Source organism: Lemur catta, chromosome 4 (genome assembly GCF_020740605.2).
Source record: "Lemur catta isolate mLemCat1 chromosome 4, mLemCat1.pri, whole genome shotgun sequence".
NCBI lineage: Eukaryota > Metazoa > Chordata > Mammalia > Primates > Lemuridae > Lemur > Lemur catta.
In genome coordinates this window covers 20826200-20851220 of record NC_059131.1, presented here as the reverse complement: position 1 = coordinate 20851220, position 25021 = coordinate 20826200, and the positions used below count along the sequence as shown (strand labels likewise).

General features: G+C 51.3%; 1 protein-coding gene and 1 long non-coding RNA gene across 2 annotated transcripts in view; one reads left to right on the top strand and one right to left on the bottom strand.

The window, feature by feature from the left end:
- The window catches only part of PLB1 (phospholipase B1), a 121696-nt gene that overhangs the window by 7015 nt on the left and 89660 nt on the right, over positions 1-25021 (bottom strand). Inside the window, exons 43-57 of the mRNA XM_045549311.1 lie at positions 24003-24098; positions 23385-23456; positions 17458-17523; positions 13813-13873; positions 13220-13278; positions 11549-11616; positions 11236-11279; positions 10899-10998; positions 7398-7449; positions 6411-6491; positions 4589-4654; positions 4031-4122; positions 2775-2853; positions 1918-2022; positions 1308-1403 (exon numbers count right to left, since the gene is read on the bottom strand). Coding sequence (XP_045405267.1) covers positions 1308-1403; positions 1918-2022; positions 2775-2853; positions 4031-4122; positions 4589-4654; positions 6411-6491; positions 7398-7449; positions 10899-10998; positions 11236-11279; positions 11549-11616; positions 13220-13278; positions 13813-13873; positions 17458-17523; positions 23385-23456; positions 24003-24098 — 1137 coding nt within the window. The remainder of the gene's footprint in view (positions 1-1307; positions 1404-1917; positions 2023-2774; positions 2854-4030; positions 4123-4588; positions 4655-6410; positions 6492-7397; positions 7450-10898; positions 10999-11235; positions 11280-11548; positions 11617-13219; positions 13279-13812; positions 13874-17457; positions 17524-23384; positions 23457-24002; positions 24099-25021) is intronic.
- The window catches only part of LOC123636755, a 39205-nt gene continuing 31576 nt past the window's right edge, over positions 17393-25021 (top strand). The window contains exon 1 of the long non-coding RNA XR_006734655.1: positions 17393-17441. This is a non-coding gene — a long non-coding RNA (uncharacterized LOC123636755). The remainder of the gene's footprint in view (positions 17442-25021) is intronic.

Sequence of the window (25021 nt, the reverse complement as noted above, 5' to 3'; positions counted from 1 at the left end):
CGCTGGAAGAGACCAGTGGACCCTGTCTGTTGGAGTCAGTTGAGATCTCGGGAAATAGATACCTCTTCGGGGGGAATTTTTTTTTTTTTTTTAAAGAATAAAGTCACACGACTCAGCCACTGAAAGGACAGCTAGCCTTCAAAAACCAGATCCACAAAAGAAATATAACTACTCTTAGGAATTACCATTGTGCAAACTTTGATTTTTAAAAATGACTGTGGGGGCTGGGTGGGAACTCAGAAATATTTTGGCTGTAATTCAGAGTCCTGGGCTGAGAGAGGATGATGGAAGTTTTAGGAGTGGGCAGATATGTGATGTCAACAGGAGAAAAATCCCAGGGCAACAAAAGTAGAGAAAAGCTGAGTCTGTAATTAAATAGGCCAAGGATAAAACCAGTTTACAAGCAGTTCTGAAAAGAGGAGGCTGCTAGAGAGGAGGAGGTGTAGCTAAGGAGAGAGTCAATATTGTGAGTCAGCCAAGGGAGATGCGGGGCATATTGGACGGGCTGGCAGGTGTGGGAATGTTTGCATGGTGGTGTTTGGCAGGGACTCCATGGGCCTGAAACTGCAATAAAAGGAGCCAGGAGTGCAGTTGCCATGGGACAAAAAGGGGACGTACAGGTCGGGCTGGGGCTTGCATTACCCACTGAGTCTAGATGAAAGAAGCCATCGGACTGGGAAGGCATTCCACTGGCTGTGTGCAAACCCAGCTGGACTGTTCAGTAGTTGGTGGTCAGCTGCCAAGGGCAGAAGCAAGCACAGGCCAGGTGTCCCCGGGGCCCCTGGATGGTGTGTTCATTTCATAAAGTCCCCTTCTGCCCCATCAGAAAGGACTGGAATAGGTGGCAGCCTGAGAAAACAAACTGTGTGGATTTTCACTTTTTGATATTTAAAGAAATAAGAGCTGGGAATATGTTGAGTCTGGAGCGCTGGAAGGCTGACCACTGTGCTGGGCGCCGTGGCACATGACCTCGATTTACTTGCTGAGGTCTGTGTCATTTTCACTGTTTCATAGACGTTGATACAGATGGCCCGAGAGCTCATTTGCCTAAGGTCACACAATCTGATTACAGAGTTATCCCCTCACAGGACCCTGGCATTGCTGAAAGAACAAGGGGTGTGTGTGTGTATATGTATGTACACAAATCCTTGGAAAGTAATCTGTCAGGACCACTAAGGTGTGCCCCCGTTTTGAGCTTTGGGGAGAAAGGAGCCATGTCAGCCAGTAGGTTTGTCATTGTGGGACTTAGAGTTGAGGCCCTTGGATTGCCCCCTTTGTCACAGCCCACCAGGCCCTCAGTCGCTCACCATGTTGTTCCAGAGTGCGATGGCCATCTCGGCATGGGCACGCTCTGAGAAGTGGAAACAGTCCTCGGAGAAGAAGGTGAGGTCAGGGTCCCCTCTCTGTGACCAAAGGCCAATGGGATTACCATCCTGGGAAAGGTGCTACCACCTGCCCCCGCCCCCATCCCCTGGGCATTTCCACTTTCATCCTTTCCCCTCTGCTGCCAACTGGCTCAGACATCAATGGAAAAAGCCCCAGATTTTGGAATTTTCTTTTTAAGCAAACATGAATTGGAGCCACCCACAGTCCACCCTTTTACTTTCAGCACCTCTGCCCTAATAGTTGAAAAGCAATAATATTTTTAGGAAGCTTTTTATTCTATCCCAATCCAGCAAATACCAGGGCTATGCCTGGGGAGCTTGGTTACTATTGATTTTCTCTTTTTCTTTCCAAGTACGTCTAAGTTCCAACCATAAAAAAAAAAAAAAGGTAAAGCAGAAACATCAACCCTTGGGAGGAGTGTGCTGCGTGCGAATGATTAAAAAGGAAAAAGACCACATAGAGAAGGAAATACATCTATTGCCCAAGATGAGGCCTGTGCGCACAAGCCTCCCAGAAATGCCCGCAGCTTACCTCGTTCAGTGGGACGAGAGTGTTCTGGAAGAAAGGCTGTACCACAACTGCAAAGTCCTCACGCTGCCCGTACTGGTGCCAGTAGGAGAACCTGGAGATGCCACTCTGGGGCGGGGAGAGATGCTGCTTAACCTTCCGGGCAAGGCTGGACAGACAGGTCAATTCCTGCTATTGGGACAGGAGTCAACTCTCCCTAGACAAAGGTGACTAAAGGGGCTATGCTGGGGTGACACGTGCATTCACTCTGCACCCACTAAGGAGCACCTGCATTTCGGGGCCCTATGTTGGATTTATTAAGTACTGAAACATAGTATGTAAAAAAAGGAATAGACCAGATGTACTTATCCTCAAGGAGTTCATCCATCTGGGAAAATGAGACAAGGTGTAAAAACAAGAGCCACATGGGGCCTTAGGGTCCATCAAGTGCAAATTGAATCTGATTTGGGGAGGTATCTAAGGGTGAAGTTTAATCTAGGGTAGCTTCTCAGAGGGGGGAAGCAGACTTGCTTTGTGAATGAAGACGGGTCAGTTTGCAGAAGGCTCTGGGTGGACATGTCCGGAGAGGGGACAGATGAGAGCAGGGGGTGTGTTAGGGGAGCAGACAGGAGCGGAGTCCACTCTGAGAGGCACGGCTTCCCCTCGCTTCCACTTGGGATTTCTTATTCCCCTCCTCTCCCTGGCCTTGGTGTTCAATTTGCCTGGATAAATATCCCAGGGGCTCTGATCTGCCTTTTAGGGACTAGCTTGCGCTCAGCCAAACCCTGCTGAACGCCTTATTTCCAAGTCCTTGCTCAGGGAGTTGGGGAGGGGGGAGGTGCTCCCAGCTGGGGCAGGAAGAGGAGGGCTGCAGGGCTCACCTGGAAGTTCCAGTTCACTGTCTTCAGTTCTTGCATCTCCAGGGAGTTTTGAGTGTATCTGAGGCAAGTGCAGTTGCTCCTGTGAGACAAGAAACCTCGTGTGGAGGCCCCTGGGGCAGTCCGGCTCTGCTCGCCTGGGAGGCTGACTCTTGGACCCAGGTGACAGAGCCCTAACTCGGGGCATGAGGTCCAGGAGGTGGAAGAGTCCGGCACCTGATGCCTGGGGCTCCCTGGGGACAGGAAACCCCTTCCCTGTTCCTTGCTTACTCCTCCCCAAGCCCGCAGCTCCTGGGGTTTCTCCAGAGAAGGGCAGGGTAGAGAGGGGGCTGGGGTTTGGGGAAGACTGCCATGAGAGCTCTGTCTCTTGGTAGGAAATCCCTCTTCATGTTCCTGGGCCTCTTGCTCAAGGCTCCAGCTGGGGAGGGCAGCCAGCGTGAAGCCTCTGGGACAAGGTGGAACACAATGCCAGCAGCCTGGGGTGGGGGGGGGGGCCCTTTTGCCTGAGGCCAGGGTTCCCAGCAAGAAAGGGAGCCAGCTGGTCACCTTCACAGCAAATCCATTTGACTCCAGATAGGACCTTAATGGCAATAGTCACACAAGCTCCAGTGACACCTTTGGCCTCAGGAGATGGCAACTTCCTGCCAGGGCTCCAACAGAGGTTTAATGAATTCCAGCCCCCAACTGGAATCCTTGTCTTGCCCACAGTGCCTCGCCTCCAAGCCTAGATTTCAAGGATGCAATAAAAGCAACTGTTTCCTAAGATCCTACCCCAGGCGGGCCAGGTATACCTCACCTATATTTCCTCTTGACCTCACAAGGAAGGTATTATATCCCCACTTTACAGGTGAGGAGTAAGAGGCCCATAGAGGCTATGTGGTTTGTTCATGGTCCCATCCATAGCTCCTAAATGGCAGAGCCGGGACTTGAGGCCAGCTGTAGCTGTTTTGAAAGCTCATCACCCTAAGCTGCCTCTGAGCAGGGAGCAACTTGCCAAGGTTGGACTTTGCAGTCCTAGACAGTGTTAGGGAGCCTTCAGGATCATTTGATGTCTCCCTTCTGCACAGAAAGCAACATGGGATCCAGAGAAATGAAGGGACTTGCATACAGTAGGCATTCACTCATGTAGCGGCACTCCAGATGACTGCCTAAGCCCCTGGCTAACGGCTTATGTCCACCCCTGGCAGGCCTGGCTGGCTGCCTGCATGCCCTCCGTGCCCCAGTTGCCCTCGCCCTGGGACTGTGACCCATCCACTTACTGCACTGCCAGTGTGGCACACGTCCCGCCTTGGCCCTGGTGCAGGCCGGCCAGCTCCATGACCTCCACCACGTTGATGAAAGTCCTTGGAAGCTGCGGGGAGGAGAGGGGAGGTCCTCGCTGGGCCCCGGCAGTGGTGGGGAAAGGGCGCTGGCTACGGCTGGAAGGAGCCCGGGGCATCATCTGCAGTCCCAACTCCCCCCCCAATTTTACCAATGAGGAAACTGAGGCCCAGAGAAGGGGTGTGACTCATATTATCTCACTGGATCTTCTTAGTGCCCCCACTTCATAGATTGGGAAGCTGAGACACAGAGAAGTCCCTTCTCTGGTCACAGTGCTCCAGAGGTAAGCTCTTCGCTGCAACATGATCCAGTCTCTGATCCAGTTGGCATTTCTTCTGCAGAGCAGCGGCCCCTCCCATACCATCCAGGGGCCCACTCACGGCACCTCTGCCATGTGTATCTATCTCACTGAACACAGTCTGTCTAGGGCACCCTGGGAGGGGACGCCCCTGTGAGGCAGCAGACAGGACCCAGGACCTGCAGCCACCCTTCCCTACCTCTGCGTAGAGGACGTCCAGGGCCTGCTGGATGTGCTGCACGTACTCCTGGGCTGACTGGGCCTCCTGTAAAGGGAAAAGGGGGTACTCTTGGGCCCCTGGGCTCCACTCAGGAGGATAGAAGCAAGGAGGGCCAGGGCCTGGGCTGGCAGCAGAGTGGCTACAGCGGGGCTTTGGTGCTCCTGGCCAGGCTGGGAAGCCCAGTCCTTTTTGCTAGTTGACCGAGACTCTTTTAGAAATCATCCCTTGTCCCCTACTTGACACCATGGACAATCCCCACTCCTATCCTGCTCTACATTACCTCAAACCCAAAGGCAGCACAGACACAGCTTGGCCTCTTCCCTCAGCAGTCCCTTCTGGCACCTGACCTCAGCCTTCTCCAGACATGTACAGTGCCCCGATGACCATGCTCTCTCTTTCCTCTGGGCTTTGGCCCATGCTGGTCCCGCTGCCTGGAACTCTTTGCTCTCCTGCATCCACCTAAATTCTTTTCCTTGTGATTAGGCCCAAGGATCTCCTCCTCTGACTCATAGCCCCAACTGGAGGCTGATTTAGAGGTGCCCCGTCATGTCCTGGGTGCTGTATATGGGGTACATAGTAGGTGCTCAGGAAACACTTGCTGACGGAAGCATTGACTGAGGTGCCTGGGAAGCAGCACCAGATGCCGAGGCCGGATGAGGTGCTGTGTGCTCAGTTCCAGCAAGCACACTGCTGGGCACAGAGGAAGTGCCCCACCTCTTCACAAATGAGCCCCCACCCACAGCCACCAGAAGGGGTGTCGGGAACAAAATGACAGTCCGAGCTAAAGAGTTAACAGGAGGAGAGGGGATCTTGCGTGCCAAGAGTTCCTGTCCCGCTTCCTGAAACTTAGCCTGAGTTAGTCCTGGCGGTGGCGTCTGGCCCCTTTCCACAAAACGATGCTCTCAGGAGTATAAACCTGACTGTTCCCGCAAGGGACAGGTGCTCTGGGGCTAGTAGAGGGCGTTTCCCTACCCCAAGTGTCCACAGGCAGCTCTGGGTCACTTCTGGTTTCCATGTGCCCCTGGAGTCCAGGACACAGCAATGTTTACATCCCCGTGAGGTCGGGCAGTGACGGGGAGAACCGAGGGAAAAGCCACCCCTGCGTGTGGGAGGTGATGCTCATGGAGCCGTCAGCAGTTGGCCTCTGTGAGCCATGAGGAGCGACAAATGCCTTCTCCCCCCACCCCCCACCTGTGACTGTCAGACCTTCCACTGCAACCTCAGAGGCAGGGCAGCTGCCTTTTTTTCTGGCCAAATAAATTAGAATGTCCCCAACTTAGAACAACACGTAGTCCAAAAGTTTGTAAGTCTGGACACGTTTCCCTACAGAAATGACGTCAGAAACGGGGTTGGGTTTCTAGGCTGGCGGGCTGAGATTGGTTAACCTGTGATGTCCCCAGAGGACAGCAAGCTACACTGTCCAGGCTGTTCAATTCTACCCAACCCCACTCACAACATTGTCTCACCTCCCCGCAAACAGGGTGGGGACTCCTGGTAGACATGGGTGGGAAGTGCTGGTCACCTGTCTGGGCACCAGAGAGCAATATTTATGTGGATAAGCAAGGCTGCTGCCTCGGCAGTGCCCAGAGTGGCTCTGACTAGACCTTTCTTCTGGAGTCAGGAAACCAACGAAGCTGCTTTTCTAGGGGCCACTTGGGCAGTAGAAGAGGCCAGGCCTCACCTGGCGTGTGCGAACCAGGGGTGCCTGGGAGACCATGGGGGGGGAGGGGCAGGGCCTGGCAAGGGTGATGCCAGAGGCCGCAACCTGTCTGCTACCCACTGGGGTTGGTCAGGGGCCTACCAGATTCTCGCAGTAATGACACAAGTCGTTGCTACCAATGAAGAGTGTGACCAGCTTCCAGTCTTCCTCCAGGTTGATTTCCTGCAGGGACAGAAGATCCTGAGTTTAGGCCTTGGTAGGGGCATGTGCAGAGGTGCTCACGGGGCTGGCTAGACAAACCCTAAGGTAACTTTTATCTTCTTTGTATCAAAACAGAAGATGCAAATGGGGCCTCCCCAACCCTCGCATTGGCACCGGGGCGAGCAGAGCCACAGACAGGACTGAGTGTGTGTGTGTGTGTCTGCTCACACAGGGGACAAAGGCTGTTTTCCCTTTGAAATCCTCATAAGAAAGCTGCAGTGTGTTCCACATGTCCTTGAGCCCACTGAAGGTGGGTGGATTAACGTGCCTTCTGAAATGTGACCCGAAGGCCTTCGTAGGAGCCAAGGGCAAGAGATGCAGCTCGCCAGAGCCCTGAGCTGCCCCTCGGAGGAGTTCTTAGGGCCCGAGTGGGGAAGGGGAGCTGTAGGAAGTGCCCGGCATACACTGAGAGGTGGGCTGGGTGGGTGTCCTGTGGGGGGGGCAGCTTTCCACTTAGCCACCCCCATAACAGGAGTCCTGCCAGAGCTGAACTCCGAGGCATGCACACAGAGCAGTAGAAAAAAGTGCTAGTGAGAAGCTTCAGGGGGCTGGGTGAGCGGGAAGGAGGAAGGATTGGAGTGGAACCAGAAGCCTATTTTTAGACGCTTGCGTTTACAGAATAGGGCTCTGGGAAGCCAACTCTGGGGTAAAGCAGGAAACTGCCAGAGGCCAAGGCCACGATCTCAGCCAACTCCCTGCTCCACCTTGCCCTCCTGGACCCGAGGCGTGCAAAGCAGAAGCCTGCTTCCCGGGGGCCTCCGGCCCCTCTCAAAGGCAAGCCCAGAGCAGGAGTTGCTGTGGAGCCGGGCTGTCTCCTCTCCAGCCCGCTGAGACAGCACCCTCAGGGCCCGTGGGGCTTGTACTCACAGGGCTGCTTTTCATTCGCTCCACCAGGTCCCGGGCCTGGGCTGGCATGTCTCTAGGCAGAGGGGAGAGAGATGGTAGGGCTGGCTTAGGAAAGAGCAGCTTCAGAAAGAATAATGTCATATGGTACAAAGTGTATTCCTTCAGAATACATTGAAAGGCTTTCCATTCTCCCGAAATCTCAGTCTTGTAATAATCAAAGAGCTGCCGTGGGCCTGGCGGCCACTTGGATCCAGGCCCTGCCACCCCATAATCTGCATCCTGCCACCTCCTTCTGCAGGGCCACGGTGGATCTGGTCGACTTTCCCAGCAGGGCTTTTCCCTTATATTTCCTCAAGCTCTTTCTCTGCAAGCTGAGCCTGTTTGTTTCTTAGTTGCCTGTTTTAAAAATATCCTTTTGTATATTTCAAAAGTCACAGCTCTAAATTACGCCTCAGCTTTCTCCTTTCCAGCCATAATGACTCCTTTAACCTTTGCTTTGCAGCCCCACTCTCTGCTCCCTTAATCCTTTTGTTTCTTCTCTATAGTTACTTAGGTTTCTACGTCATCTCCCATCTCTTTTCTTCCACCACCCTCAACAAAATGGGATGGGGAGACAATATGGATAGGATTGGCTCTCCCTCCATTCCCCAGATGTCTGCCATAAATATTTTAAAATAATGCCATTTGGAGATTTGTATAAGTGATATGTGTGCCAATGGAATACTATTCAGCAATAAAAAGAAATGAACTATTGATACACCAAACATGATGGATCTTGAAATAATTTTGATAAAGAAGTCAGACAAAAGAGTATACACTCTGATTCACTTATAGGAAATTCTAAAAAATTCAAACTAACTTCTAGCAAAAGAAAGCAGATTGATCGTGGCCTGGGGAATTGGGGTAGAGACAGGAATGGGAGGGAGAGATTACCAAGGGACATAAGGAAACTTCTGTGGGACGTGTTTATTATCTTGAGTGTGGAGACGATTTCACAGGTACTATATATACATATGTCAACACTGATTAAATCGTATATCTTTGTATGAGCATTTTATTGCGTGTCAATGGTACCTCAATAAAGCTGTATTTTAAAAAAGATATGTGAGAAATTAGGTTGACAAAGGGGATACAGCCAATGGAAGCTTCCATGGGAGCAGTCATAAAAGCAGTAAACTGGCACAGATGGCCACTGCCAATCTTTGGGTGTCCACGATAAGCTGGGCACGTGGTCAACCACACACATCCCTGCCCTTGTTTCTCGTTGAGAATTTACATACCCAGGATCATATCTCATGCACTACTGCTATTGACGGGGACATCAGAAAGCTATAAAGAAAGCCTTTCTTGGTTAAAGGTGACCACAGAAGTGCCTATAACCTTTTAACAGGTTTAAGACATGACCAAGAAAATTCATGGGCAATAAGCCCGTGCAGGTAGGAGGGGAAGTCAGGAATGCCCACTTCCTCCCACCCTCAGGTCAGACCAAGTTCTGTTCCCCAGGAACCTCTCTCTGAGCTCATGTATCCACTTCTCCTCCACTTCCCTTTCCACTACCAGGTGTTCTACTTTCAGCTCTGCCACCATCTTGCTGTGTGAACCTGCACAAGTTCCTGAATCCTGCTGGGGTTGAATTTTCTATCTTTTAAAGGAGAGGTTAGACCAGATGATTTCAGCGGTCCTTTCTGGGTCCACATCTGCCTGTAGATGGCTCAGTTAACATTTCACGCTCTCTTGTTCTCTCAACTGTACTCCATGACTAAGTGGCAAGTTATTTCAGTCTGCAGCGTTGCCATACATGACATCATCTTTTCCTAAGAAATATTTCCCAGTTTGTTTAGTTTCCCTATCTAGACTGCAAGCTCTTTGTGGACAAAAAGTTCACCTTTTGATTCTTTTATATCTTTCAGTAACTACCTCAGGGCTCAGTCCTTTCCAGATGTTGAATGAATTCTTATTGATTGATGGAAGAGAAATTAGATGTTGAATAAAACTCTGAAACTCAGTATCCTAATAATGGCAAACAGTTGTGTGCATGTGTATTTATGTACTGTACTAAATTCTTTCCATGGATTATTTATCTCATTTAATCCTTATGACTACTCTGAGAGGTAGGTACCATGATTATTTCCATTTATAGATGAAGAAACTAAGACTCAGAGATGCCAAACAATTTGCCCAAGTCACACAGCGAGCAAGTGTTGGAGCTGGAATGTGGACATGACTGGTCTGAACCCAGATGTCGTGATCTTAGGTGCTCTGCTATGGCATTTCTCTTTACTCATCCTCATCCATGCTAATAAACAACAGGGTGGAGATGAAGAAAAGTCATAGTGTAATTCTCCAACCTTACTTAAGTCAACAGATTACTCTCCTTTCCCCTAACAGTGGACATCAGAGATGCTCACAAGAAGCTGCATGTCTCAACTACGTCCCCTGCCACTGACTGTTCTGGAAGAGGCGCTGAGCAGCGGTAACATAGAAAAGGCTGTAAGGGAAGTGAAGCGAGAAAGGGAGAAGGGGCTTCAGTGTCAACAGAGTAAGGAATCAGCCCCTGAATAATGAAGATTGGGCTATACAATAACAATAAGATGATGATGATGATAAATAGTAATCATAACAGTAATTAGATGTTGCTATCAAGACCCTATGAAGCCCAGCTTTTGCAGAAAGATAAGTTTTTCCTGCTTGTGACGTTGAGGAACTGACATCGCTTCCTGTGGCTCAGAGACTCAAACTGAGCGTGGGGCCCACATTACCGCTTCTGAAAGGAACGTTCCCTGTAAACAGAGTGAGTCAAACCTGTGTCGTTTCCCTGGTGATCAGAGCATAGCGATCCTGCCACATAGCGTGCACCCAGCATGCTCCATGCAGAAAATCAATGAACCTGCTCAGGCATTTCGGCTTTAATTATCTGGGTTGTTGTCAACAACAGAAATCCCAGTGAAAACAGACAGCCACCATGCTGCCTTGGGGGCTCTGACATCTAACTACCTCGTTAGAATACAGCTTTTTCAGAGTCAAAGACTGCAGTGAAAGGGGAAGAGAGGAAAGGCAGACATCCACGGGCCACACCCTGAGTTCTTGGGGTGCTGAGAGTCCCCTGTACGCTCAACCTGTGCCTTTCCCGGGCAGGAGGTAGAGCAGAGCGAGCAAAGGCAGCGCCCTGAGCCCAGGCAGATGGGCTGCTGCTGCCCTGGAGAGGTCAGAGTGAAGGCTCTGGATTTAGGCTGGGTCTGATCCTGGCTCCTCTGATAATTTGCTGGGTAATCTTGGCTGTTCAGGAAATTTTACAAGCCTCAGTGTCCTTATAATAGTGCCCTGTCCAAGAGTGTTGGGATTACACGAGTTAATCCACGTGGGAGTGTCTACACGGGGCCACCGTGCAGGAAGTGCCTTGTGCGCAGCTGTTACTGCCCCTTTGGGGTCAGGCTCCCACACGCCACCCTCCTCTCTTCCCGTTGCCCACCCTGACCTCTCAGCCTTGCCCTGACTCTCCCTCCTGTACCTGCATCTACTCACCGAGCTCTGGCCCCTTCTACTGCTACATTCAGTCCCTTGGTCTCCTCGCAGGTGCCAGTAGAGAACCCCAGGAGGTAAGGGTTGAACTTCTTCAGAATGTCTTTAAAGGAAGAAGAGGTGGAGGAGTGCAGGTGAGAGGCAGCAGGAGCCCCACGGGAACTGAGATGGATGGACGTGCAGTGTCGGCGCATAGGTGTGGGGCAGGAGGGTTCTGGGGCTTCTCAGGGCTGGCTGAGATCCCCCCTTGCAGATAAGCTGCTCCTGCCCTCTTCCCTGGGAACACCTGCCTTGGCGAGGGGTTGCCGTAGTGACGGTGCTGCTCTGGGCTGCTACTTACTGGGCAGTGTGGTGTGGGTCTCCAAGACTCCGTCCCCTCCAATGCTGGGGAAGAGAAAGCATATTTGTTAACATCCCCCCAACCTGCCACTCCATGTGTTGTCAAATATATGCGTCAGAACCAGAGATTCTGCCCCTGGGCATCATTCCCCTCACCCGCAGGGCTAACACAAGCCTTGTGGAGTCTCCCTGTGTCTCAGCGCTGGGCCACCTATGGGAACCCACCCTTGTCTCAGGGCTGAGAAGGTAAACACACCACTTGTGCCCCTTTGGGGGAGTGTCGTCAGGAAAGAATGAGGCAAGAACACCCTCACCTCCAAGACAGTCCCCTCCAGGATGTGGGTGGGTCACTGGAGTTGTCTGGTCGAGCTCCTATTGCTGTCTATGAAAAGCAAAATAAAAAAAAAAAGGTTCCAAGCCTGTGCTAGGCTGGGGCATGAGGCCCCTCGGGCCCCTGGGTAGCAGCCAGGACCTGGATCTGCTTTTTCTAAAAACAGGAGTGGCTTTTCTCCAGCCCACCCTAAACTCTGAGTTGTCTTGACACGTTCTTCTCCCCAGTCCCCTGCCTACGACCAGTAACCAGTCCTGTCAATTTTTCCTTCTCAACCTCTCGAACACCCATCCCTTTCTTTGCTTCCTTTGCCACATTCCTGAGACTCTCACCTCCTTGCCACGGACCACCCTCTGGCCTCGGGTTGTTCCCTCCCGTTCATGCCTTTCCTCACGTCCCACCCTGGCTCTGACCCTTCAGTATCTCCCTTTCCTTCAGGGTCAACGCTAAACCCTCTACCATGTTCCCAGCTGGCCATAATCTGGCTTCTCCTTTCCTATCCCTGTGTGCCCCTCCCTCCCTGTCCACACCACCTGCAGGCCTAAGCAAACTGACCTGTCACCGTTTCTGAAACATGAGGCCTTGGGCTGATCTGCCCTGTTACCACCCACTCCCCATACCTTCCTGGAATGCTGAACTCCCTGCTTTCTAGCCCCTTAAATCTCTAAAGTCATTCTCTAAGACCCTCAGCAGGGTCTAAGATACCACCTCTATAAAGCTTTCTCTAAGTGCCCTGTCTTAAAACAATTTTTTTTTTAATTTACAAAAGTAACATATGTTGACCATAACCAGTGAAATGATACAAAGATTTTTAAAAAGTGAATAATCTACCCCGACCTTAAGAATCCTGCCCCCTGCCACTGATCCCACACACCCTCCTGACCCCTCACACCCCCCACACCACCCAAGCTAGTGAATGGTTAACAGCCTGCTGTGTGCCTTTCCACAGCTTCTCCATGTCCATGCCAACATGGAAACACATTCACACACATGTGGGGCTGGCGTTTGTTCTACAGAAATGAATACCGTATTTGAAAGTCCTATATGTCATCTATATGATTATGTATCTCCTTCCACATAAGGTTCTTGTTTTTCTAGCTAGACAAGTTTCTGGGGGGCTATGGCTGTGTCTCATACTTTTTTCCTCCCCGCTCAGAATTGCTAATAGAGGGTTATACACACAGCAATGACTAAATAGTTGCTAATGCAATCCACTTAGCGAGACTGTGCCATGTGTCAGTAATTGGGTTTCCTCTAATCCAAAGAACATGCCCTTAAGTGGGGTGGGGGTGTTGGCCAGTGTGTGGTAAGATTTGCCACCCTTTGAGTCTGGCTGGATGGAGATGAGGCCCGTGAGAATGGCAGGCAGGCCTGGACAAGGGCCATCACACATTGACGGAACGCCTGGAGTAGGAGGAGGGGGCGTTGCTTCTCCCTGGAGATTGAGGGGAGGCCCCGTGGAAGTGAGGTTTGAGTGGGACTGGGGAGGTAGAGGGACAGGGCATCCTGGCTGTGCTTCAGTGCCTGACACAGGCAGGTCCTCAGTCATGCGGGCTCCATGCTGGGTGCACAGCCCACACTGAGGAAAAGCCAATTCTGCACAGGGCCTGGCTGGCTCTGAGGTGCCCACCCTGGTTCACGGCTCAGTACTCACAGTCAGCCAGTCACCCAGGGCGGCCACTACTTTGATGTCTGCAGGTCGGAGCTCATGGACTAGGAGAGACAGGCAAGAAGAGAGATGGTTGTGGCGGAGGCAGGGGACTGTCTACCTTTTAAAATATAAACTTTACCCCAAGTCTGTAACTCTGCCCTAGCCCCACAGGTCCCTACTGCACTCATTTCCAGCCTAAGGCTTTAGCAATTTTGCCGCTTCCATTCATTTGGAGCAAATGAGGCCCTGAATGGCTATCGTCCACCCCCACAGGAGCTGGATCATAGTGGGGTAGTCCAGGGAAGTTCCAGCTGCAGGGGTCATACAGCACAGGACAGTCCCTGACTGGGCAGGGAGGACTGTGGGGCTACCACTGGGACCATAAAGAGATAAGAAGTAGGATTTGGTAGAAAGGCCTGTGCACCTCCACGTGGGAGCCCGGCCGTGGCTGCAGGCCAGCTTCCCCTGGCCTCCCAGGATCTGGTCTGCATTGCATGGCAATTAGCAAGGCCACCTTAAAGCTCCAGGGTACGGGGTCTCCCACCCAACCTGATGCTCAGCAAGGCCTTAATTGAAGGGGTGATGTTTTCACTCACCAGAGGTTGGGATGCTATTGGAAGGATTCAACTCCACACACAGGAAGTCACTACCCCAGTTCTAGATCAATAGGAGAAAAGTCACAGCACCCAACACTCACTGTGCAGGGAGGTGAGTTTCAGCCCGAGAAGAACCAGCTAAGGAATTTTTGGTGGAAGCTAGAAATACAGCACTGTAGGGATCACGTGAGGGTAAGAACTGTTAGTTGTAGGAGGGATAAGAGGGAAATTAGAGGGAGAGAAATGGGTGTCTGCCTACCCCTAGGTACAACACATTCTGCATGCACCCATGCGTGCACCCCAACACATGCACCCCACAGAGCCTTCCCCCTCCCAGCCTATCTACATCTTGAATGGAGCCAGTAGCTGCCCCAAAGCAGGGGAGAAAACAGTGAAGTCAAACAATAGGTAGTCAGTTTCCCAAAGGAACACAGGACTTGGATGCCTAATACAAGAGATTATAGGTGTGTTTTGGTGGTATTGTTTAGCACTAAGCTAATTGACACTAATTATAATGCTAGGACCTAAACAATAATTAGTTAAAATATTTTTAGAAAAGTAACACAAACTTTTTACAGTTGTAAAGTTCCTGGTTTCTGTATATCTTTTCTGTAAACCTGTATATCTTTTGGCATATTTAACTTAAAAGCCACCAATTCCTCGTATATGTATACATTAATGCAAGCAACCTTGAATACTTTCAGTCAACTTTCCTTGTCTCTGTAATGCAGAGCATATTTTCCAGATTCTGGGGTGGGAAAGAGAGGGCACAGAAATGACTAGTACCAGAAAGCTGAGGGAGAAGTGAATCTCTTCCCAAAGTCCCAAATATCTCAGTGCAGAGTACAGCATGGGGCTCTACCAACAGGTTGACCAAGTCTCCAGGTGTCTGAGTGTCAGAGGCTTTAAAAGCTCGTCTCATCTGTTCAGTCAGATGATGACGGAGACAAGCCTTGTTAAGATATCCCTATTGGGAGGGGCAAAAATGAAACTACTTTTAAATATTATTTGCTTAGTCCAGTGGAATTTAGTTTATTCTAAGGCATTGCTTAATTCATCACACTGATGGATTTCTTCTTCCAAGAAGTAAAACTGTTTGGAAGTTTTACTGAAATCAAGAACATACTTGTATGCAGATGACAAATACTTGGGGGAAATGCAATTTTAAAAAAAGTTATAGAGCCATCAGCACATTAGAAACGCGTCCCGAGACAAGCACGTTCCACGTGGATGAGTCAGCAGAGGTTAGAACTTGCGCATGCTTACCTGTCATGGGAGGAACCACATGCCGCATCCTAAACCAGTGCATCCCCGGCCCCTGGGATCATATTAAATTGCAAGTTCTGATTCAGTAGTTCTGGGGTGGTGTCTGGGACTCTGCATTTCTAACAAGCCCCCGGGTAATGTTGATGTTGCCTGTCTGTGGCTACTTTATTATTATTTTTGCTTTTGTTCTTTTTAATTGAGACATCATAAGTGTACATATTTGTGGGGCACAGTGTGATACTTTGATACATGTTTACAATGCATAATGATCGATTCATGGTGATTAGCGTATCACTGCAACCATTTAGCATTTCTTTGTGTTCGGAACATACAAAATTTGCTCCTCTATTTGAAAATATATGATAAATTGTTGTTTAACTACAGGCACACGACTGTGCTATAAAACACTAGAATTTGTTCTTCCTATTTAGCTGTAATTTTGTACCCGTTACCCAACCTCTGGCTATCCTCCTTCCTCCTCAACCCTTCCCAGCCTCTGGTGACCACTATTCTACCCTCTGTTTCTGTGAGATCAACTTTTTTAGCTCCCACATGTGAGTGAGAACACACAGTACCTATCTCTGTGCCTGACTTATGTCATTTAACATAATGTCCTTCAGGTTCATCATGTTGCTGAGGATGACAAGATTTCATTACTGTGGCACTTTAAGTAGCAAGCTATTAAAACAAACACATGCCCTTCTAGGCCCGGGTTTTTAACCTCTTCCAATGGAATAAATTATTGTTACTTCTTCGGTCTCACACGAGACTGCAGAGCCAGGAGGGCAGGTCCAGACCCGCTCTGCTCCTCACTGTCTACCCAGCGCCTGCTCCATTTAGGCAGCCAATCGGTAAATGTTGAGTAAATAAATGCCTGGTTGACAAGATGCAGCTGACATTTCAATTACAATGGCATTTGGTCTCTGGTTCAATGAGGACAAGTGTCCATGGTGCTAATGTGAGCCCCAGAGACTCCAGAGAGCCTATAGATGGCATAACCCCAGCCAGGAAGCTGTAACTGCTCGTACCCCAGAGCCTGGCACCTGCCAGTTCTTTGATCATTTCGTACAGGTCAGTCTCGTCAGCTGGCTTCCAAGAGGTCTTTCCCCAGTCACTCCTGCTGACCTCCAAAGTGTCCTCCACTCAGCAGTCAGGGAGATCTTTCCCAGAGACGTGAACCAGATCATGTCTCTCTCTCCTAAACACTCCAGTGGCTTCCTGCCTCCCTGCACCTGAATCTGGCCTGTTACTCAGGGGTTCAGGCTCTGTGTGACCTGGCCCCTGGGCACCCCTCAGGTCTCAGCTCCCCACTCTCCGCATCCCCAGCCACTCTGACCTGCTTTTTCTTCCTCAAATATACCCAGCTCAGCCCCACTTCTGAGCCTTTGTGCTCCCTGGTCCTGTTTCTGGCTCTCCACGCAGCTGTGCATATCTCGGTTCACATCTCCCTCAGAGGCCTGGCCTACACAGCACATCCGGGTGGCCAACGTCCCTCGGCCCCAGCACCCTTCCTCACTTCACCTCCTCAGAGCTGCTGTCGCAACTGAAGTGATCATGTTTAGACTGTCTACCGGATGCCTCCCTCAGTAGAGTGGGAGCTTCATGAGGGCCGGGACCCATCTGTCTGGTTTTCTGCTCTATCGCCCTGGGATAGTTTCTGGCACACAGCAGATGCTCGGTAGTTGTGGAACTGTATTAGGCTCTCACTTCCCTGGGGCAGAACCATGTCTGATAACTCTCTGAATCCCCTGCAGCCCTGAGCACAGACTGGATGCCAGTCTCAGGTGTGACACTGAAACTGGTGGCTGAGCCCCTGTCCTGTGGCTAGCAGACCTGAGACCAGGCCTGCCTGCAAGGCTTGGTGGAGTCTAAGACCTTCCAGGCCACCTTTGGAGTAATGGTCCCTAAAGCCACAGCCTGCATCCTTAGAGCTAGAATGATTAACTTGAACCAGACAAGGCCTGTGGGCCCACGTGAATATGCCTCAGCTTCCTTTTGGGCCCAGCCCCTGAAAGTGAGATTCCTTCCCACTCAGCTTCCACCTTCCAGGGAGTCGACAGAACATCAGCCGCTTCCTCCCCCCCTCTTCTCTCCTTGAAAGGCTGAGCTATCCGATCTGAAACCTTGCCTGTGAGCAAAGGATGCAAAGGTCAAAGAAAACCGATCCATAGGCACTTCCTCTGGCTGGCTGCTGACGTCAGGTAAGCAACTTGAGAACATGTTAGGACAATCCTGGGGCTTTCTGTACATTCCAGTCCCTGGTACGTAAGAAGGGTACATTTCTATTTCAGCTAATGCTCTGAACCCTGCAACACGCCCACGTCCTGGCAGGTGGCAATGGTCTGTGTCTGAGAGAGGCAGATGTAAGTCAGGGGTTACCTCAATGGCTGGCTTGGTGGGGTATGTGTAGTTACTGTTCCAGGAGGTTCTCAGGAAGGGCTCATTCTAAGAAAAGAAACCACATGGGGAAGTTATCTGACAGCATTGAAGTTTACTTAGGAAAGATAAGAACTAACAATTCTGCCCTCTCGACTTATTTAACATGATTCTTCTGCACTTAAATAGAAAGAACTGTACAAACATAATTTCATTCATTCCCCCAGAGGGTTTTACATAACAGCTTTGGCAAGGGACGTACAGTAAAGGTTATGAAAGGTTCCATCCGTATTCTAGTCTAGGCTCTGTGCTTTCGCTTTCATCCTGGAAATTTTGAACACATCCCTAATCCTCAAACTTTTCTGTTTTCTTTCCTTTGTAATTTCTCTGGCAAGGGATTCACATTTCAGCATTTTTTCCCCTCTTCCGGGAAATGTTACGATTATCAATATATTTTTGTTGATAAAAATGTAGTTTGTTATTTTTTTTCTGCCTCCTTTGAACTGTGTCTTCTCCCCTTTACGTTGTCTTCTTATATTTTTGTCTTTTTCCCCCCTTGTGAAACAGCCTCTTTGTTCTCTACTCACCTGTCTATTTCACTCACAATCAGTTTTCACACAAGCCCAGTCAAGAATCCACGTTCACCCAGTTGCAGGTGACGGGTTAATCGAAGAAGGAAGTAGACAAAGGAGAAGCAGGGAGAAAGCCAGCTAACGAGAAATGGGCAGATGATTGTGAAGCAAGATCACCGCGATAAGCCTGAGATCAGGAAGCAGGCCCAGGGCTGTGAACACTCTCACACAACGTATCAGTGAAGGAGAAAGGCCAGAGTTCGAAAATTTGGAAATAAAATAGAAATAAGAAGAGAAAACAAAATTTTGGAAGAAGGCTCTTTAAAGATCAATTTCAAGGGTTAAAAACCAACTGTCCATGGGCTGAACATAGCAAAGAGATGTTTTGTTTTACTTTATTTTGGCCCACGTGGTGGAGAACAGGGAGGAGGGAGAAAAGGGGGAGGAGGGAGAGAAGGGGGAGGAGGGGCAGGATCTCCTAATGCCTTTAGAAGGGGTGTGCTCTCTCCAGTTCTGGCCATACCACTTCCTCCTGTCTCCTGCCTGACCCCATGCACACAGTCATGTTCCTGCCTGCACTGTAGACTTTGTAACACCCAAATGCCCTCACTGTACAGATGAGGAACAACTGAGGCCCAGGGTGGGGAAGGGCCCTGTGCCAGGTTAGGGAGCAAGTGGTGAGTGCAGAGCTGGGGCCAGACCTGACTGGCCTCTTGCCTGGGTCCATTCCTCACACTGGACTCAGGCCAACAGAGACCCTGTTGGTCGAAGAGGGAGAGGAAGAGGGGACTCAGCAGTCACTGGGAGGACAAAGTCCACATGCACAAAGCTCTCAGTCCCCAGCAAGTCTGCCCTTTCCTCTGAGCCTCAGCATTCCTTTCTGAAATGGCACATCTTTCACGGAGCAGCACCCAGGCCCAAGAGCAGGAAGTGAGCCGCAGGTAGTCTATGGCAGCATAAGACACGAGTGGGCTCACAACAGCACATCTACGTGGCTAACTGGGCTCATCTCAGGTTAATGTTCAGCATCCCCTGAGCATTCACCATCAGATGGGGCAATCTGGGACATTCGGTAAATACCTGAGCACTGTCCTAGTGCCAGGATGAGGGAGGATGCAGAGGTCCCTCCCCGGTCAGGTGTGGGGCAGCTGGGAGAAGCACCTGCGAATAGGGTGTCCAGTAAGTACAGATGTTGCTGAGGAACTGCGGCAAGACCTGGAGATGTGTGGTCCTCAGAGACAAGACTGGGGTGGTGGGGAGATGCTAGTTATTATCCTTCCCCCGCTTCAAAGGAGTCCCGATGGGGCTTAGGGTCTGGGGGCTGGAGCTAGTCTCAGAGTGACCGGCACGGGAAGAACCAGAGGGCAGAGACAAAGCCTGCCCTTTTGGGGGTGCTGAGAGTCAACCTGGATGGTCTATTTCATCCAATTATTTGATCATAGGATCCATGGGTTGGAAAGGGGAGACAAGCTATGAGGGTCAAAGGTCAAGGAGACCCTGGAATGCAGAGGGGAGAGAAGCGAGGGCAGGAACAATAAGAACCCTCTAGGGTTGCTGCAGACAGGCAGGCTGGGGTGCCCAGGGCTTGTTTTCAGCTGGGTTTATTGACCATGATCACTAGGTGCAGGCATGAGTCAGAACGGTTTAAAGGCCCGGAGTCAGGCAGATGACATGCAAGAGGGATTCAGTTTAGTCTAACTGGCTCTTGATGGTTAGGTTTGGAACAGCAGCGAGCAGAAAGTGAAGCCAACCAAGTGCCAATACAAGGAACCGTTCTGGTAGTTCCAGCTGTGCAAAGATGGTGGGGATTGTCTGGGGAGGCAGAGCCCAGACAGCTACCTGATGTGAGTCAGTGGCCATAGGACAAAGTCACAAGCATCCTGGCTGCATTACTAGGTGAAATGCTCCAGAGGGAAGGAGGGGGGATTTGCTCCTGTGGTGTACTGGTTGGATCCAACTGGGTGTACAGTCACCAACGTAAAGCGGGCCACATTCGGAGGAGAAACACCTACATGAGACAGAGATGGCAGTCATGTCTGCAATAAGCGGCTGAGAGGACTCACAGTAGTGGCAGTGGTATGTCGTGAGGCTTCGTGGTATTTTCTATCCCATTCCATTCAAACAGTGCTGGTTCTTCCCCTACACTGATTTCTCAACCTGTTAGTGGGTAGCCACTTGGCAGTTTGAAAAGCTCACTTAAGAGAGCATAGACATTTAAGCAGAGGCTGCAGGCATGCCTTGGGTGGGACTGGTAGAAGATTCCACTATTACACGAGAAATTGCACACATAGAGGTCTGAGGCCCTCCCCACTGAGATCCTAACGTTATATAATTCTCTGTTGTGTTAGGATAGGAAGGTGGGACTAGTTAACCTTTAACACACACAGTGACGGGGATCTGAGCCCCGGTGGCAGCGGTGGCGGCAGTGGGAACGGGAAGAGGGCAGGTAGGAGGGGGACTGGGGAGAATCCTATCAGCTAGGGCGCCTGACTTGTCTTGCCCATAGAACTCAAAAACCATGATAAGTTGACAGAAAAAGAGAAGTCCTTAGAAGCAACAAGTTTGGGAAGACAAGTATTTAGTTCCTATTGAGACATTCCTTGCTCAAAAATTTATTTTCCAAATGAATGTTGAATTTGAGGCAGTGATGGGGTCAGGGCAAGATTAGATTTAGAAGCTCTGAGCATTAAAAAGATAATAATGTCTCCTGTATGTAATTCAATATAGAAATGCTGTTCGACAATAAAGTTTAAGGGAACTCAACAAATGTCTGCTTTTTCTCATGAGGAAAGGCAGGATGCAGTACACGAAACCATTGCAGCCACCCGCCTCTGTCTCTGGCATCCCTGACCCTACAGCCAATCTGCCTTTGGGGTAACCCTACACCACACAGAGCTTCCAAGGGGAAATGTCTTTTAAGAGTTGGAAATACAGCATTGGAATTGGGGAAAGGAGAAATGAAGACATAGATTGAGAGACTGAGGACTCTAGTGCAAAGAGATTTCACAAGAGATCCTGGAAATGGATACACCTCAGGGGGAGGGGTGTGGGGAGGGAGAATAGGACTGAAAAATGAAGGTTCCAGAATGTCTACATTTTCAAACTTGAGAGAAGGAAGCAGCCTCATTGAGACTAGAAGGGTCCAGGTGGCTTCGTGACCACAAAGCCAGGGAGGAATGAGTTTCGAGGAGGAGGAGATTAGCTTGGACAAACACTCCCGAGAGGTCAGGAAGAATAAAAGCTGAAAAATGACCAGGCTGGTCTTGCAGACGTTGGTTCAACCGGCTGCCCTGGGGTCAGGGAAGGAGTGGACAGAGAGCCAATTAAGGCAAGGGAGGAAGAATAGACCTAGTCCACAGAGCAGCGATAAAATATATACATTAAAATAATAAAACTCTGGCTGTAAAATAATTTGTCCAACCTGCAAGTACAATAGAAATCCACAGAGTCGGGTTAGGTTGCCCTACCTAGCTTGCAGAAGGTGCTGGCAGTTTGGGGGTGAGGGGGAGAAGGGAGGAGGCTGAGAAAGCTCCATCTCACGGTCCCTTCCCCCCTGCATCCTGCCTGTCGCCTGTTGCCTCTATGTTTAGACACATCTAAGACAAAAATATGTGCTGCCTGGCCCTGTCTGCTCACACCGAGATGCTGGTGGACTTTTATATCACTCCAAGGCACATGGGAGGGAGCAGATGGGGCCTGAGGAACGCAGGATGCTCAGAATGCAGTGAAGTGGGGCTGGCCAGCAGATGGACCCTTTTAGAATGGCTCCAGGGTTGCTTAGCAACAGCTTCTCCCGGGCTGGGCTCTGGGTTCCAGGAGGCTGGGTTTGCTCTCCCCTGCTCACAGTGGCTACAGCGGGCTCTGTGTACAAGGCAGGAGCTGAGCCCACTGTGGCTGGATGTGCTGGGTGGAGCACCACCCATGTGGGGCTCCCTGCCTGGTGGGGGGCAGAGAGTGGCAGAGGCTGCCTTGATGGTGACAGGGCTCTCCCTGACCCAGTGCCCAGGCTCCAACTTGGTTCTTAATACATGCTTGATGGGAGAAAGAGCAAATGATGGCTGCTGGTCGGGGTTATTACTTTTATGATGTAACAGAAGGGGAGCGGGCAGTGTGGAGAGGGCCCTCCATGGCCGATACTCAGTGTGGCCACACAGGTTGTTAAAATATTGAAATATCTGCACTATGGTTTATAGCCACTGCTCTGAGTCCCCAGATGCCCCCACTACCCAAGTTGCCCTAGCTCCTCCCCTGGAACTCCCTGGGCATCTCAGGATATGGCAGATACAGGGTTTACACCTGGCACAGTAGGGGCCCTGGGGCGTCACCCCAACCTCTTGGCCAGCATCTGACTGTCATTGCCTAGAGGCATCCACGTTGTGCTGTTGTCACGTAAACTTTCTCCCTTGCTCCAAGTGCTAGACCCAGAAACTGAGCCCTCTGTGACCACTATCTTCTCATCCCCATCCCTCTTCCTGCCATCTTGCTCTCCTGACGAGGTTGGTGGCACACAATACAGCCTGGGCCCAAGACTGGGGTAGGGAGGGCAGCAGGCAGGGAGCAGGGGGTGGGTGGGTGTGCCCTCTCTCTCAGGAGCCCCAGCAGTCACAGGGGGGAGCTGCAGGTCCATTCCCCAGCCAGCAGGGTGGGAAAGGGTGACACAGCCCATCCTAGAGGGAAACCCAGCCTCCCAGATCGGGTCAGGCCCTCCACTTTTATTGCCGCAGAGGGCTCTCTGGCCTTAGGCCTTATTTGGTTAAAAAGCCATAAGACAGGACCAAGAAACAGGAGCTGGAGGCGATGGGAACGTGAACCTGCCCCCACCCCAAGCCCTGAAATCAAGCTTAACAACACTCACATATTCCTCCTTAAAAGGAGCCCTGAGCTGCTGTGTCCTCAAAGGCCCGTCCTCCGGGTCCCTCCTCCACACGCTCTGGGCTGTGCCCTTTGCTGCTCCCCTCTGTGACCCTCTCCTCGTGGAATCTCCCCAATCTGAGCTCTACTACCTCTAATCCCAGCTTCTGAGTCCGCCTGGTGCCTTGCTAGGCCTCCAGCCTGCGGTGGGGCTTTTCCATCAGCCCCAAACTCCGCTGCGAAAGCAAGCCTTCCTGCCAGGCTTCGGCTGCTTGGGTGCCACCGTCATGAACCTGCCCGTCTCCCCGGGACCCTCTCCCTTGGCAGGGGCCCAGGCCCCTCCCTCCTCCCCAGAGAAATAACAGCTGCTGCACTCTCTGCCCCCGCGTCCTCCAAAGTCCATCCTCATGGCTCGGTACAGGGTCAAGGTGGGCACAGCAAGCTGTGGGGGAGGACAAAGGAGGGGGCCAAGCTCTGTGCCCAGGTTTCTGGGGAGGAACCTCTCACCTGTGTGGGGCAGGTGAGGGGGATCTCCGCTGTCAGGTCCAGGGTGTCCGCTTTGCTTCCGAGTGGTTCCAGCTGGTCAGGAAGAAAAGAGAGCCATGGGCGTGCTAATCTGTTTCTGCTGAAGTGAAGTGAACATTCCCTGGCTGCGTCCTGTGGGGAGAGCTCGGAACTCGATTTCAGGGGCTTTTGCGTCCACCCCTGGCTCTGGCTGCTGCCAGCTATGGGATATGGGGCCAGTCGCTTAGCTTCCCCGGGAGTCACTTTCCTCAGAAACTCATAGGCCATCCCTAGCAGGGCTGTAGACAGGCTTAAAGGAGATAACATGGCTTAAACTGCCCAGCATAGGAAATAGCGAATGCATGTGGGGTTTCTGCCTTGCATTTCTGTGGAGAGTCCCTCCTCGTGGTTTAAAGCACCGAGGAGAGGGTGCTGCGGAACGCAGGCTGAGCGCACTGTTAAGGACTCTGTATTTCCAATTCTGTGGCCTTCTATAGATGCGTCGCCACTGCTCCTCTAGCCTTGCTGCAAAGGGAAGCCAAGAGCAAGGCTACAATCAGGGGCTGGTGCTTCGCTCTAAACTAGGACCCCAGGGAGCCAGGGATGCCCCACTTATTTTACCATATTGACCCAAAGGGCCCTGGAGAGCTGGGAGTGGAATTTCTGACTCGGGTGGATGCAGTCTGGGGCGAAGAAGGATGTATCCGGGCGCCCATCCTGAAAGAGACAAATATATTTCTCCAGGGTCCTATTGGTCCAGAGGGAGCCACAGCCGAGTAGCCCGGCCCCCAGGACTGCCCACGACACGCCCTCCTCCCCAGGAGTGCTCCAGGTCACTGGCCCTCCAGGGCCCAATCACCTTAAGAGGGAGATCAGAGCCATCCCCAAAATGAGTAGCTTCGGGTGACCCCAACCCCCCACCCTCCTTTCTGACCCCCAATTCTCCCTTATTTAATAATAAAAAATATGCTGTATTTATTTTTAGGCACATTCACATAATGCCCATGCCATGGGTGACAGAGAGAGACACTCGTGCACGAGAGAGTCTCGGCCAGCCAGCAGGGAAAAGCTTCTCCCCAGCCTGCTGGCCCCGGTGTGGAGAGAGCAGCCAAGCCTTGGGGCAGGGCTGGGCAGGGCTGAAACCCGGGCAGGGTGCCCCGTCCCCAGCCTCTTCCCTCTTGAGGCACTTGGGGATACACGAAGCTGCTGTCCCTCCAGGTGGGTGAGGCCCGTGGGATGGAGGCCCCGGGGGGACAGACTCCAGTCCTCACCTGGTTCACTCATGGACCTTCTGCTCAGAGTGGCAGTGCCAGGCAGAGAGCATGACCAGGCAGAGGATAGCGAGAACCCTCCCTTATAACTGCAGTGCCACATGCAGGAAAGACCACGTGGGCAGGAAGTTAACAATCTGGAGTTGGACGTGTTCAACTACTGGCTGTTATTTCCCCTACGGTCTTAGGAAGTATACTTCACGTCTCCGCACCTCTATTCTATGCAGGTGATAATATTAATACCTGCAGGGTAGTTGCAATGGTTTTGTCTACGGGAAGCCCATTGCCTGGCATGAAATAGGTGTGTGCTACGGTGGGGCTGCTATCAGGAGTAATGGGGCGCCCCACACCTGGCTGCCTCTGGGAACA